Raw genomic sequence first — 15,311 nt, forward strand, 5'->3', positions numbered from 1 at the left:
CAAGAGATGAGGTGAGCTCAGAAAATCTGTGTATTTCACTGCAGTCCACTTGGTTCTGACCAATAAAGGTGAGCAAGGAGGAAGGAAAAACCGACACCTGTAGAGACTTCATCCCGGTTTCCCTTCATCTCCAGCCACTCCGAGCATCATGAACACATCATGCATGTGCTTCACACTGACAGCAATAATACACTTACTTTACCCACCATAATTTACAGCTTCACCTACTGCTACAGGAATATATGTTCGGTGAAACCACTGGGTTTAAGTTGCCTGAGTTCTGACGGCTACAACATGAGAACCTGTCCCAGGCCTCCAAAGGTAATCATCTAAGAGCAAAGCTACAAGGAGGGAAACATTGTCCTGTGACATTCTAAAGTACGTCACATCACTATGTATGAAGAGAGTAGAAGGTGATGGACGAATCCTACTCAGATGTGACGGTGCGGAGAGGAGCTCCTAAGCTGACACGCCATCAGCTCCGTGACCATGTGCGCCGCTTCTCTATCAAGTGTTGGGTGGCGACACAATGGCACAGCGAGTAGTGCCGCTGTCCCACAGTGCCTGGGTGGTGCGAGAGGACGTGGGTTTCCTCCGGGTGCTCTGGTTTCCTCCCACAGTCCAAACACATGCAATTCATGTTCCCTCCATAGTGTGTGTGTGAGAGAGAGAGAGAGAGAGAGAGAGAGAGAGAGAGAGAGAGAGAGAGAGAGAGAGAGAGAGAGAGAGAGTGTTCCACTGATGTATGGATAAGTGACCCAGTATAAGTAGTGTATCTAGCAGTGTAAGTCACCGTGGTGAATAGGGTGTGTGGGCTAGTAACACTACATAGAGTTCACTGAAGTCGCTTTGGACAAAAGTATCTGATAAATAAATAAATGTAAATGTAAGCGTCCTGTCCCAGGGACAAGGGACTGGAGCCAGGCTTGTCCTCCTCGGACTGGGAACGCTCAGCTAATTATACGTATAGAGGCTCCCTTCTCCACAGGGATTTGCGAGCGTGCCTCTCCATCAGTGTGGGCGGCCAGCCCCGCCAGGTCAGCGGGTTCGAGACCCCGTCACAGCGTCAACGTCGCAAGCAGCTGGAAGACGCACAAAACTTCCTCCTCGTGCGCCGCGTGCAAGCAATGTAAATCTGCGACAGGTGGGATCTTCGTATGATAGACAAGGAATCGGCACTGAATATACCAGCAAGCCGCAGTGTGGAAAGCGGGGATATGAGTGGGAGTGGCAGGAAATGCGATCCTTTCACTTACTTTTGTGTCGAGGACGGACATGATTTTCTCTTTCGCCTCTTTGACGTTGTCCTTCTTCCCGCACACCTTGATGTGAGGATCTGAAAGGGGCGGCAGGGAAAATTAACACTCCGAGCACCTTCTCTGAAACTACCGAACACAAGAACACACCGTTGACGTGAACATCCGACACCGCTTAGAAAAAGCGGAATAAATATAATTTTGGTAACATAGTTCGGGGGGGGGGGCGGGATTTCACAACTCCCATTCTATGAGATTTATGACAGCATGCAAGACAAACATGTGGGGGGTCAAAAAAAAAAAAAAAAAAGTTGGCAAAATGCTGCACGATAAGCCCGGTACCGAATCGGTACATAAAGCTCACATATTTGTCGTTCCAATCATCTCATCCTGCCAGTCAAGTTAAAACCGTAACACAGAGTCTTTGTGCGGCTCTACTCATAACATCCTTCGGCCCAAATCCGCTACCCAAGCGCTCTCCCGTGTGCATAATGCTTTATTCTTCCTAACCTTGAACGAGGAGCTTAACTGTACACGGCTGGCGCGTTATATAATATAGCGGCAAGTCCCCTTGCAATAGCTGATAGCCGACAGCGTATTACCGCGGTGCACTTGAGGACGAGCGGCCCACCTGCGGCAGTTACAACAGCGCGTTCCGAGATGAGGAGCGCGCTGAAGGGCTTTGCCGCGAGAACCACGTCGACTCTCGCATATGCACTTTTCCAAGACTGTCCATCACGAGGAGTTTCGCTGCCAAGAAGCGGCGTTGAAAGTGCCACCGAGCCAAAGGGGCGGATTGCCGAGACCACTTCCGAGCAGAAAACCAATTTGTTCTGATTAAACAATCGCACTGGGGGAAATTGCTTTGACCAAAGAGGGGGATACGAACTCGCATGCCATTACCGTTGGCACTACCGGCGCGTCTCGGATCGGAAGGAAGGAATCGATGGAGGGATTCAACGGAGGGTGCCCAATCCTTGCGGTTTCGCCCAGGCTGCTTGACGTGGAGGTTTCTCAGCTTATGTTGCGGTGCGAGGGAAAAACGACACTGACATCGACCACCAGTCGACCAGCAGTCCAACCTGGCTTCTCTGCTGTGGTCTACAAACGTTGCGGTCCAACTACGCCGACATCTCCAAGTTCCTGTTAACATTATAGACCAGTGTTTAAGAAGCTCGAAGGCTGGGCTGTCAAAAAGAAGGGCCCGACCGGTCCACGTCCCCCAGCCATCTGCCAAAAGCGCAACAAGCCCCCAGCCCAAAACGTGCCGTTTGCAATACGTGGGCCGAGGACTGGGCCCAGAGGAACCCCGAAGGGAGGTGTGCACTGACAGGGCCCTTTACAGCCTCACACGCTCACGTTCTCATTAATAACCTTGAAAGGCTCTAAAAATAGTTCCCTTTCTTCACATTTTAATACACCAGGTGGAATTTGCGATTATTTGCAGCTGTGTTTGCGTAACTTCTTGACACCAACTTGAACTTAAGAAAAAAAAAAACGAACAACATCTGTTCAAATAAAAGCTCACGATGGTCACTTGTGCAAACTCAAGAACTGTCAGTGGAAAAATACCTAGGTGTGTTCGGCTGCAATTATTCATACCATTAATGCAAACAATAAATGGCAATTATCCCGTGGTCAAGAAATTCGACACGACCTATTGCTGCTTACCATATTTGCAGCATTCCATGGCTATTTCCTCTTGGATATGAGCTGCTTATTTGACGTAGGCTTTTCAGAAACATGCTGTTAAGACGGACGCACAAGGAGAATTTAAACGATCCCCAAGGGGGGCGCTCTGTATTGATGGGAGTGCATGGGCTGGGAGGCCAATTTGAGACCCACGAGCCAATAGCGGGCACGGGTTTTTACTAGCGTGAAATTAAAGAGCAGCAGACGTCCGGCACACATTACGTTATGCGACAGGGACCCCATATGGGGCCTCGCCGCAGTTCTGTCCTCACCAGCAAATGGGAAAAACAGCCTCAAGACGGAGGACGGAGCCACGGCGAACTCCGCTGAGCGCGTGCAGGGCAGGCTTCCAGAATGCTGCACTATCAGGCAAACATGCTGAGTTAAAACAAAACTTTCCACAAACAGCTGTCCTGGGGGGGCAGGGAGCAGAGCATCGCCGACAGAGGGCGTTTTGCATTATTCCTCCCACGGCCGCGTCTTTGAAACCCCAAGTCCCTGCAGTGATGCCCATCCTCTCGTAGACCACTTCAGCAGGACACCCCCCCCAAGACAAAGCTTCTCCAAAAATGCTTACTGTTTTCTGGCTATTTGAGTTCATATTTCAAGTTCTCACCGCAGGGACCTTTGGTAAGATGACACAGTATAATTTCACAGTATTCAAAGCCAGTTTGGAAAAGCACTACCAGACAAGAATGCGGAGTTATTCACGGAACCCATTTCTTTTCCGACACCATACAACCTTTGTTCATTATATAATGACATACATTACAATTTATGTCTTTCCAAGTAGAGAAAAGTAAATGTTGGTATTTAGGTTGTTTGACAACTCGTAACCACATGACCGTGGCAGCCGGGCAAAAAAACATTTAAGAACTCTGCCACGAAAATCAGCCGTTTCTTCGACATTTTAGGGCAACTTGGGCAAACATTATACGAAAAAGAAAAGAGCTATTAATTTCAGCCTCAATTAATTCTGCTGCTCCGAAGCCTTTGGGCCACATTCTGACCACGCTCGGCACAAAGCAGGAAACTAATCTGTTTTTCTACTACATACTTTAAATTGTTGCACAACCAAGAGCAGAGGCACAGAGCTTAAGCACCTCCCCCAGTTTACGGACTCCAAGAAGTTTCTCTGAGCCACGCAGGACCGACAAAGGGAACCTTTTCTGTAAACGAACATCATCTGAGCGCTACGGATGAATGCGACGCTCACCGAAAGTTAAGCGAGATTCCCGAAGGAAGGACATTCCACGAAGGAGCCCCATGATGTTAATAGCTGGTGTGTTCTTGTAAATTCCACAGCTCGTGATCACGAAAAGCTTGAGATTTCTTCCTGGTGAATGTCTTGTTAATATTTGTCATTTAGAAACTATGCAACAGTTGGAGGTCTCCTTACATCGTTTTCCCTCCAAATTGCATCGCGTGTGCGTCTGCTTCCATGTCTATTGTAAGCACATACCTTACCTTACTAAAACACGACCTATGTACAAAACTGTTATTAAAATGATAGCTTTTATGCATCGATGCTATTCCTCTAAACATGAAGTTCCAAATTCCACTTTACTAATTCATGCCTCCACATCTGAAATAACAAATCTCGATATGACAACCACGAACATGGTATAACCCAACATCTTTTCCCTGTAAGACGATTAAGCTTGATGAGGATGGGGAGGACTTCTTAATATTATCACTTTTATTGAGATGTTCGGCTAATACTTCAATACAGAGCAGTGTGCATTTTTAATTCTAAACATTTCATTCTAGGATGTGAACTAACAACCCTGAGGCCAGAAGGACATGCCCATAATGACAATTTGTTGATATTTCGGCATCATTTGTAAGGAGATGTGCACACAGGAGGCCGAAAGCTTGGTTCTAGGTTCTCATGGAACACAGGTAACGATAAATCACCCCGATGGTCCAAACTCGCTACCTGCGGCACATGGGGAACACAAAGGAGCTCACGTTCTGTGGAAGCAAAACACAAGAGCACATTTAACCGATGCTTCTCCGAAGACACAAACAATATTAAGTTACTTACAATTATTTACCCATTTATACAGCTAGGTAATTTCACTGGAGCAATTTAGGGTAAGTACCTTGCTCCAGGGTACTACAGGTGGGATTCGAACCTGTGAACTTTGGGTCCAAAGGTAGCAACTCTAACCAGTACGCCTCCAGCTGCCCCATAATATAAAAAATATCAACGATCACAGCAGCAGTGGGGAAGTGCTCTTCAGGTTAGACCATGTGCTTTCACATGTCGGTCCTACCAACTATTTAAACCGCGCCGATGAAAAGGGCTCCGGGAGCGAAGGTTCAACGAGTCACCGACGGCACACGCTTCACACAGGTCGCACTGCTGATTTTTCCTAGAGACAGCTGCGGACACAGATTTCTTGCTGCTCCGACGACCACGCGCCTCTCCCGATTATCACGACGACGACTACGATCCGGGAGTCTGGTGTCGGTTACCTCCGTGGCCTCCAGCGGACGCACGCGGAGCCATTGGGGAGCACCGCTCTCGACCAGCACCCCGTCCAAAGGGGCTAAACCAGCTGATGCCCATTCCTATGAGGCGCTATTTGGCACATTTGGTGGGAAACCAGTCTGGCCTGGCCTGCACAGCACAACCAACGTCAACTGATTTCAGCTCCCAAAAAGAGCAAATGAATACATCTGCTAAATTATTTAAATCGTCATTAGCACGTTATTACCCACACGAGAGGAGCTCATAATGGACATCGCTGCAGAAAAGAAATGTTCCAGGCTCTAAAGGTACTCTCTGTGGGTCTACTTGCTTCTGCAGCTGGGGAGACTCAACTTATGCACCAACAATTAGGTTTCCATGGCGACCACTCGTTTTCCTGTAGCGCAACAGGAGGCGGCGATACGGCGCAACAAAGCGAAGCGGTGCGATTTATGCCCTTGGAGACGAAAAGCTGGGGCCATCGTCCAAAAAAATATCCGCAAGCTCAAGAACGCGGGTTTAAAGAGTACGGAACCCTAAATTCCCTTGCTATCTGGTGCGGTTCGACTCGGGAGCGCAGGGGACGGAGCGATTCAGCTGTCTAGCGGATCTCCATGGCGACGACGGCATACACAGCTGCCACGCAGCGAGCGGCGGGAGATAAGGCCACAGAGGTGCAGCCCAGACGCTGTTTTCACAGCTGCTGCCCACGGCTTTTTACTTTTGCGCGAGTCAAGGCATCGGAGAGAGCTCCGGGCTCTTGTCCTCTCATAAAGTATACTACAAGGGCTTTAGATTTATCGACGAGTCCAAATTGGATTGGCAAGCAAGGCCGGGCAGCAACAGCGGGGACAAAATGTCAGCCAACTTGTTTTCGGGCTTTCTTTGTGTCAGTGCAGGGAGCAGCGCCCTGCCAGAAGAGGTCGGGCCGTCGAAAGAGTTCTGCAAAAGAAGACGCGCGAATCCGTGCAAAGGTTAAGCACGTTTTACACCTCCAGTGGGCATGCGTACCTATGCAGGCTGGAAGGGGAGCAATAACCTCTGTAAAACCTCTCCGAAGCTCTGAATATAACAAGGTGGTTCTTTGAACATTATCGTCCGTACAACAACAAAAATTACATTTAGCTTTTCTCCAAAGGAACTTAGTGTTAAGATGTTTGCAATTATTTATCCATTTATACAGCTGGGTAATTTTTACTGGAGCAATTTAGGCTAAGTGCCTTGCCCAAGGGTACTACAGCTGGAGATAGGAATTGAACCTGCAACCTTTGGGTGCAAAAGGCAGCAGCTTTATCCACTAGGGTACCAGCCGTCCCAGCTGCTTATTATTAATTCGCATTTTCCGTACCGTTCAAGTTCCTGTGTACGTGCCCCTTGTGTAAAGGCAGAGTGAAACCCTCCAGAAACTTCAAGGAGCGAGTGAATCCCGTGCAAACCGTTCCTGGGTTTACCGTACCCGAAAGCCCACGATGTGTGCTGGCTGTATGAACAGAACCAATTTACTGTGCCAACATTCTCATTCCGGGGATAAAATAAATCGGCGCAGAACAGACTACACATCGCAGGGTCTCAGTTTATTTTTCATACTTGTCCTACTTTTAAGCCCCCAACCGATGCCCGGAGTCCTTGTGCCTTCCGTTTCCCCAGAACGAATGGCTGCGATGCCGACTGGCGCCCGCCCTCCAGCTCCAGGTCCAGGTCCGAGGAAAGCTGCATTTCCAGGGCACCGCGGTAAACGCGACCGAGAAGAGGGGTGTTACACGGATCCGCAGGGCGGAGCGCAGTCCCACTCTCTCCCTGGAGAGAGCCGAGGTAGTTCCAGGAGTTTCCGAAGCGTCTGTTCGCGGCCCGACGCCCCCGTACAGCCAAAGGAACAATAAGATCACGGTTAATTAACTGAACTTTCTGTCTATGAAGAGCCGGGGATGTAAAAATCAGTTTTGGCACTTACAATATACAAGTGGCCAAAACGTTGACCCCCCACTGACATTATCTATAAATCTTCACTCATCCCACATGCTTTATTAAACAGTGTCTCAATCATGGACCTCAAAAACCCCTGTTTATGCTGGCTTTTGCCCAACAAAACAAAAATCAGCAATGCCTGCACCTCCACACAAAAATCCTGCAGCTCCGAACATTTCCTGTATTTGGTCTTCGTGACTTGCCCTAATAAGTGGTTTGAGTTTTTGCACATTTACATTTATTCATTTATGAGATGCTTTTCTCCAAAGCGACATACATCTCATAGAAAATACAAGGTGTTCATTACATTAGCAGAAAAAGACACTTAGATCCAGATGAATATCCACAATTGCTAACCAACTTCCTAAGAAAATTTTTTTTTTTTTGGAGATACATAGAAATATTTACATTACATTAGAGGAGCAGTTGCGTAAAGATTTATCCGGGCATCACCTTAAAGTTACAGCGCGTGAACATTTATACCTTGTACAAACTTAAATCGTGATTCGCGAGTCCGATTTGCAGAAATATGAGCATTCAAGAAAATACACATCACGTTGTGTCCAGCAAGCAATCGCGAGACAGACGAGTCTAAAAAAATATGCACGTCTTAATCCTCTTTAGGCCCCTGTGTGGTAACAAGAGACACTAAATAGGTTGCTGTTATATGTTCCTGCTTCATATTATGTTTGCACCTCTGCACACAGCCCAGCGATTATGTATTATGATCAGGAATAAGTAATGAACAGTAACGCAGTAATTGCTGATTAAAGCGCGCCATTAAATGCGCAAAAGGACTTGTTACATTCGTAACACCGGTGCGTTAGCATCTTTAAACTCCATTATGAACCATCACACCATTATTTCAGGTTATTAAAACACTCCTCAGAGCGTCCAATGTCCAGACACTGGGGCATCGTATTAGCGTGTGGAATTGCGTTTATTGCGAGAACACAGCTCAGCGCGCAGTCCAACGAACCCGGGACACACCGCTTCATCGGTGACCTTGAACCGGTCACTTGTTTCAAATTCTGGAGGTGATTAACGTCCGGGAATTCCTTGCGAAGAGACGTTACGGAAAGCGGAAGAGACGTTCGCCTAAGCGAGGCCACCGCCGGTGGGACGTACGTGATCAGCGGTAAAGGCGAGTGGCCGAATTTCGTCCGCAAAAAATCACCCCAGTCCATAGGACAACAACCATAATTTCTCTTTTTTAATTCTCTGAAACACTCGCTGTTTGAACATTTTATTTTTCTTAATATACAATGTTCTCCTTTAATATTATTTTTAATATTTAATTCGGGACAGCTGGCATAGTGATTAGAGAGCGGTTGCCTTTGGACCCAAAGGTTGCAGGTTCAATCCCCACCTCAGCTGCAGTACCCTTGAGCAAGGTCCTTACCCTAAATTTCTCCAGTAAAATTACCCAGCAGTATAAATGGAAAAATAACTGCAGGAAGACTAACGTTGTAAGTGGCTTTGGAGAAAAGAGTCAGCTAAATGAAGTAAATATAATGAACTAATATCTAATATTAAGTGTAATATTTAATTTCATCGCTAGCTTTTTTATCCAATGATTTTATTTATGAATTTAATGTTTCACTGAAACGTTTCTGATTTACCGTCCTCTCTAATGTATAATAGCATCATCCCAGGTCGCAACCTTCAGGATACAAACCTATATCCTAAACCCTCCTGAGAGCGACTGCTGCTCTCCAGTAAACAATCTCACCTCGGCGGCGGCGAAACCCCGAAACACGAACGAGAAAAATTAAAAAACAGCGAGGCCAGCGAGCGAATTGACCTCTGCTATCTGGCAGCATCGCTCAAGTTCCCTGCAGGTTGTTTACCCTGAGGGTCAGTAAATCACTGCCATTGTCAGCGCGCTGCCTTCGGCAGAAGGAAAGGAGGGAAAAAAAAAAAGGTTTCGTATTGCTTGCCAGGGCTGAGGCTGCTAGCGCTCGGCGTCCATATGAGGTGCATGAGATGAGTCTCAAAGTCACGTAAATTAAAGAGGACAAAGAGTTCGGTGAGATGGAAAGACAAGTCGCAGGGCCGCGCTGCAACACCTTGGCTCGTAAAACAGCACCATTTACTCTGGGAAACCCACCCTCACCCCTCCCAACATCACTCCCGGACCAGAATAAACGCAAAACGGGTTTGTCGGAAACGTTCAAAGACGAACAAATTAAAAACTCACGAACGAACGTAAAAGGCTCGTATTTTTTCCGCTACTTTTACAGCTTCCGCTACTCTGGTTTACAGCGCCCTGTGTGAGGTATGGTGAAACTCCAGCGGAAAGGAATAAAAGTAAAAGCGCTCGAGGAGATGGTTAAGCCTCCGCTGGACTGCATTGCGGAGATACTAATGGTGGAAGAGCGGGGTTCAGGCTCTATTAACGCTCTTTCGTTTTCAGGGCAGGGGTCCAGCCTTATCGGGCGCGCGCAGGCTGCGGTTCGCGGCCCGGCCCGATTGACAGCACCGCGGACGGCGGAGGCATCCTTCGATCCCCCTCCGACATCAATGGCGCCGTTGGCGGCCGAAAGAACAGAGGCCGGGGGAAGGATTTCGGCGTCGGGAACGAGAGCAACGGCAGCGAAAACGATGCTGATTTCCGACACTGATGCACGGCTACGCGTAAAGACAGGGTTTTGCTTTTAAAAACAGGAAGGCGACACATGAGGAACTAGGGGAATCGCTTTTAGAAGAACGATTCATATATTTGTTTTAGTTGGTGGGAAAGAAACCTTATAAAACATAATATTCATTCATTCATACACTCATTCAATAAAATATTCATATCTGAATATTTTTCATTTGATTTTTTTCTTTCAAATAAAAGGCAAATGCAGACCAAGCAGAATGCTTTAAAATTCTACACTTCTATAGATGCATTTCAAATCCCCGCACATATACCGGGGTACATACGGTACCGCTTGAAAGTATGTGCACCCTAAAGAGAAAGTCATTATTCTTGTGTAAAATAGTGAAATGCACTTATAAAAAGTCTTAAACTTATTAAATGAACAAAAAATTGATGTACACCCCTGACTCTATTTACCTACTGGGTGTAACCAGTTCAACTTGGGCTTCACTTATTATTTTTACACCTGCACTACTTGTGTGTTTCTACTACGCACACGATTTCCTCTACAGCAACATATGGAATTGGGGGGTGCAGTGGCACAGTAGATTTGGCTGGATCGTGCTGTCCGCTGGCTCTGGGGTTCAAATCCCACTTGGGGTGCCTTGCGATGGACTGGCGCCCCGCCCTGGGTGTGTCCCCTCCAGCCTTACGCCGTGTGTTGCCGGGTTAGGCTCCGGCTCCCCGCGACCCCGTGTGGGACGAGTGGTTTCAGACAGTGTGCGCGCGCAACATATGGAATTGGTCATTACACACCTGTTATGTCACATGAGACACACTGATTCTCTTTAAATAACTGCTTCGTGGTAAAACTAAGGGACCAAGGGGCTTCACATACCTTCAAGCACTGCTGTGGAGACATTCATGGACCGCTTTGATCGATACATTAAAAAAAAAAAATTGCACGTTTGTTTTATTTGGTTCTCTATTTTTATGACTTACGACGACCGGCTCATATTTTAGGTGAAATTCATGCAGAAATTCGGGGAATTCTAAAGGTTGCACCGCTGCGATGAAGCGAAACGAAGCAGATGTGGGGAAAACACTAAGCAGAGCACCGCGCCGACCACAGCGACACACTGCACGCACGCAGCCTGGCAGCAGACGCTCCCCCGAGACCGCAACGCCCGTGTAGCGGTGCCCATACGTCACGGCAGCGCACGCGTCTCCCGGCCTTCATCAGCGGAAACGCACGAAGGCGTAAGAGAACCGCAATTATGTCACGTTCCTGCGTGTTTACGCCACGCTTCGGGCGGCGTGCCAAGAAACACACACGCGAACACGCAACGTGCGCGGCGGAACCGGAACAACCTTCGACCGCCAAGAACGACCCGGTTCGAGCAGCTTCGTGATGCACGTGACCTCGGGAAGTGACCTCGGCCTTGAGGGAAAAGTTCAGCTTTCCCCTTCCACCGACAGCGAGCGCCACTAATTTTTGTCCGCTCTAGAGGACATATATCTACACTTAAATTTATTCATTTAGCTGATGCGTTTCCCCAAAAGAGACTTGCACTCTTAAGCTACTTACATTTAGCCATTTCCACACCTGGATAGTTTTATCGAAGTAATTCAGGGTAAGCACCTTGCTAAAGGACACTAGAGCAGGAGATGAGATTCGAACCTGTGAACTTTGGATCCAAAGGAAGCAGCTCTAACCACTACGCCGCCGGCTGCCCGCATACTTCCGAGCGAATCCCCGGAGCCGTATCTGCTACCGCGCCGAGTTCCGATGCTCCTTATAGAGGAGATGCTATAAATTTAAGGTACAGTGTACCACGCTCTGGGTGGAGGTTGGACAACTCCATAGAAATGCATCCAAAGCCTTTTTCCCTGGGTTTCAGGAGGATATTTTTAATTAGTTATAATGTTTCACAAAGTCTCTATCTAAACCCACAGCTGAACGTCCCAGCATGGGTGAGAACGCAAACGGAAGCGACGACCATACGACGCTGAACACTGTGTCTCCGTGGTGACCTCAGGTGCAGAGGCATCTTTGTGGGGATGGGGTGGTTGACCACCACAGCAGCTGGCAGCACTGAGGTGCACTGACAGCACCCCCGGGCCATGGAGAAGCACTGCGGGGGGGAGGGGAGGGGAGGGGAGGTGAGCCAGCTGGGGGTACGAGCTCCTCACAGGCCACAAAAAAGCTTCAGCAAATGACTTTGACCTTTGACTTCCCAGTGGAACATTTACCAAATTTCAGTATAAAACTGGCCACGGTTTCATCTCGGAAGATCTTTAAATACACCGGACTGCTTCACCCTTAGGAGAAAGGAGAGCAGCAATAAGCATCTATAATTAAAAGTTTTCAGGAGGCACAAACAACTGCAGTCGTACCTACTTTAGTTCTCATCATTGCTCTCCTCACATTTTGAGCATCCGACCAGGTGGGTCGCTTCATTTTTACCGCCGAATTACTACCGCGCAAGAAGAAGCTGGTCTCCAGTTGGAGACGTATGACACCCCCTGAAAAATGTTTCTAATTACAAGCTGTTCAGACATAAGGTATAGAATCGTAGACACACACACTTTGGGACACGAGTGTGTCGAGAAGCACGAGGAGAGAAGAAGAAAAACAACACACACCGAACACAAGGTTCGTCAACGGAAGCAGAGACTTACCCTTCTTAGACTTGGCACCTATCTTCAGTTTAGACGGCCATGCTATCTGGGTCTTGGTTTCCTCCATGATCTGCCAGGAAAGCAACAAATATTAAGCGCAAGTAATTCACAAATATTAATACAAGCGCCGTGTTCTGGGAACGATTAAGCCACCGCCGTAAAAAAATAAAGCTGCGCGTTGCTACGGTATTAGAGTAGACCCATTAACAAGTGTTTAGAGCACGCATAAAGCAGACATTGGACCTCGGGTCAGGACAAACCGTCCAAGTACTGGGTTTCAGTCGCTGGAGTGAAAGGTAAACAGAGAGTTCTCGAAACCTATAATTAATAACGCACCACTAATTGCTCTTAAAAGCGCTCGCTTCCCTGCCAAAAGAGAACTTGCCGATGTTCTCGACACCAGTAAGGGGAGAAGGGCAGAGCAACGGGAGTGGGGTGTTTTTCTCCCCTCCTGATTGCGGAGGGCAAAAGGTTGACTTCTTGAAAGTGGACACAGGAAGTGCTAAAAGAGACGGGAACAGAGTGGAAGAGAAACGCAGGTACAGCGCGCTCCCATCCACCGTGACCCGCTGCGGAACCCTGGTCCTTTTCACCTGGTACCCAGATTCCCTTTAAAGAGCCTCGTGGGTGAAAACGGCCTCGAGGCTCCGTTTGTGCGCAGACGCCGGACGAGCCAAAGACATCAGCGAGCGCGCCCTGCGTAGAGTCTTAACCGACGGTCAAGACCGCACGGAGGACGGCGGCGGGGTCGTCCGGCATGCGTTTTCGGGGCAAGCGTCACCTTACGCGGCTTCCTGCCCCTAACGGGGGGATTGAGCCGCTCTGCTCCGGGAAGCACTCCGGCACCATCTGGTTTCTTTTACAAGTCCGCTGAGCGGATTTGTATAAAGACTGCAGCGCTGGGCCCTTCCTCTCCATTTCCTTATTTGTCCCGATGTCCTCGGGTCCTCTCCGCCGCCCGTCACGCATGCTCGCGCTGAGCGACATGTGGTCAGAGCGCATGTGCCGCAGAGGGTTCAGGATGCCGCGCGTCGGACCGTACGTCCCTCCGGATAAGGGTGACCGCCGATCACACGGTACCGCGGCGTGGAAAACCGCACGGCAGGTGGGCGCAAAAACCCCGAGCGTGAAGTCCTGTATTAGTGGCGACGTGACTCGAGAAAGCCCGCGTAGTCCGTGACGATTCGCAGAAGATTTAAATACCCAACTGCTGGCTTCTTAAGCGTCTTCTACACGGTTTTCTATTTGCAATAGGATAGATCTGCCACGGCTTGATTAGAGGAAAATTCCGCGGCGAACTGTCCGCTCACACGAGCGCACGTGGGCCCATTCCCACAGTTCTCGGTTTAGCAGCTCATGTTGAATCTCCGAAAACAACTCCAGGTGTCTCCGCACGAACGAGGACGTTGTGACACTTCACTCTTAACGGTCTTTAAGCCATGGGCGCTGCTCATATTAAATATCATCATCATCATCATGACCATTATCGAGTCGAATTGAGCTGTCATTCCACATACAGTGGGACGAAACGTCGTGTCTCGCAGGACCACGGTGCTGAGTAAATAAGCATAAACATACAACACTAGACATAAAGACAAGTTTTTAGACCTACATAGCAAACTTACTAAGTCGGTAATCTAAATATACATATACTATCAACAGTTAACTACACATAATCTAAGACAGACTATACAAGTGCTTACATAACTGTACATGATATTGTGCAATAGAGGTATTTAAGAAGGAAGTAGTGCAATATGATTTGTAGTGCATTCACAAGTAAACATTTGTATTAAGTCCTTGTAACATGGGGGGTTTATAAGAAAGTGTCTGGTGCATATAGAGAGAAAAAAAGTGTGTTTCTACACATGGTTTGCATATAGAAAGGAAAAGACTCATGATAATGTCATGACATATTATTGTCATGACAATGAGAACGCACCAGGTGGCGTAGTGGTTACAGCTGCAGTCTTGCGCTCGAAGGACCCAAGTTTGTATCTACTTCACTATAGTGCCTTTGAAGTAGGTACTTACTCTAAAATTACTCTGGTAATCGATCGATCGTTCTAACACTGGAGAAAGGGGTCGGATCAATAAATACATCTGACACACGACGATGAACTTGACGTCAGTTAAATCACAACCCCGCCCCCGAAACAATTTCAAAATGGATAAAGAACACAGCTAAAAACTCTTATTGGCAGCGATCGGAAAAACCGCCAACAAACCGGTTAAGTGGGTTTCTCCGAACGCTTGGAGGGTCAGCTGAAGGGGACGCCTACTTGTTTTTCCATTCCACGAAACAGCTCGAGAAGATAAACACTTCAGCGGAAATTCTTCACCTGGCGTTCAACGCGCACGCGGCTGCGTTCGGCCCACGGGCGAACGCCCGGCCCGGACGCCGTCGGCTTCGCGAATCGCCGACAGATTCGCTCCGGTGGCCATACTAGATGTTTCATTCACTGGACAACGAAACAAAAGCAATGCGACTTAGAGCATTCCTAGCTGACCAACGCATATTTTTAACACGTTATTCTAAGAATCGTTCAGCTTGTTAAAGCGCTCCGATGAATAAGCGCGTTTGAAACGTCACGAATTCATCCTGGATTCCAGCAGGAACTCCTCCCCACAAGCATGTCACTGATTTATTATTGCA

The 15,311-nt window shown here is 48.0% G+C and overlaps 1 protein-coding gene across 2 annotated transcripts in view; it reads right to left on the minus strand.

Moving 5' to 3' along the window:
- The window catches only part of LOC108939515 (protein bicaudal C homolog 1-like), a 66,313-nt gene that overhangs the window by 20,969 nt on the left and 30,033 nt on the right, over positions 1-15,311 (minus strand). Inside the window, exons 1-3 of one of the 2 annotated variants that reach the window (XM_029248767.1) lie at positions 13,437-13,502; positions 12,656-12,725; positions 1,257-1,336 (exon numbers count right to left, since the gene is read on the minus strand). In XM_029248767.1, the coding sequence (XP_029104600.1) occupies positions 1,257-1,336; positions 12,656-12,722 (147 nt within the window). In that variant the 5' untranslated portion in view covers positions 12,723-12,725; positions 13,437-13,502. Of the gene's footprint in view, positions 1-1,256; positions 1,337-12,655; positions 12,726-13,436; positions 13,503-15,311 lie in introns of those variants that run through there. The other variant, XM_029248766.1, reaches the window with a different exon arrangement.

This window comes from Scleropages formosus, chromosome 24, assembly GCF_900964775.1.
Source record: "Scleropages formosus chromosome 24, fSclFor1.1, whole genome shotgun sequence".
In the NCBI taxonomy this organism is placed as follows: domain Eukaryota; kingdom Metazoa; phylum Chordata; class Actinopteri; order Osteoglossiformes; family Osteoglossidae; genus Scleropages; species Scleropages formosus.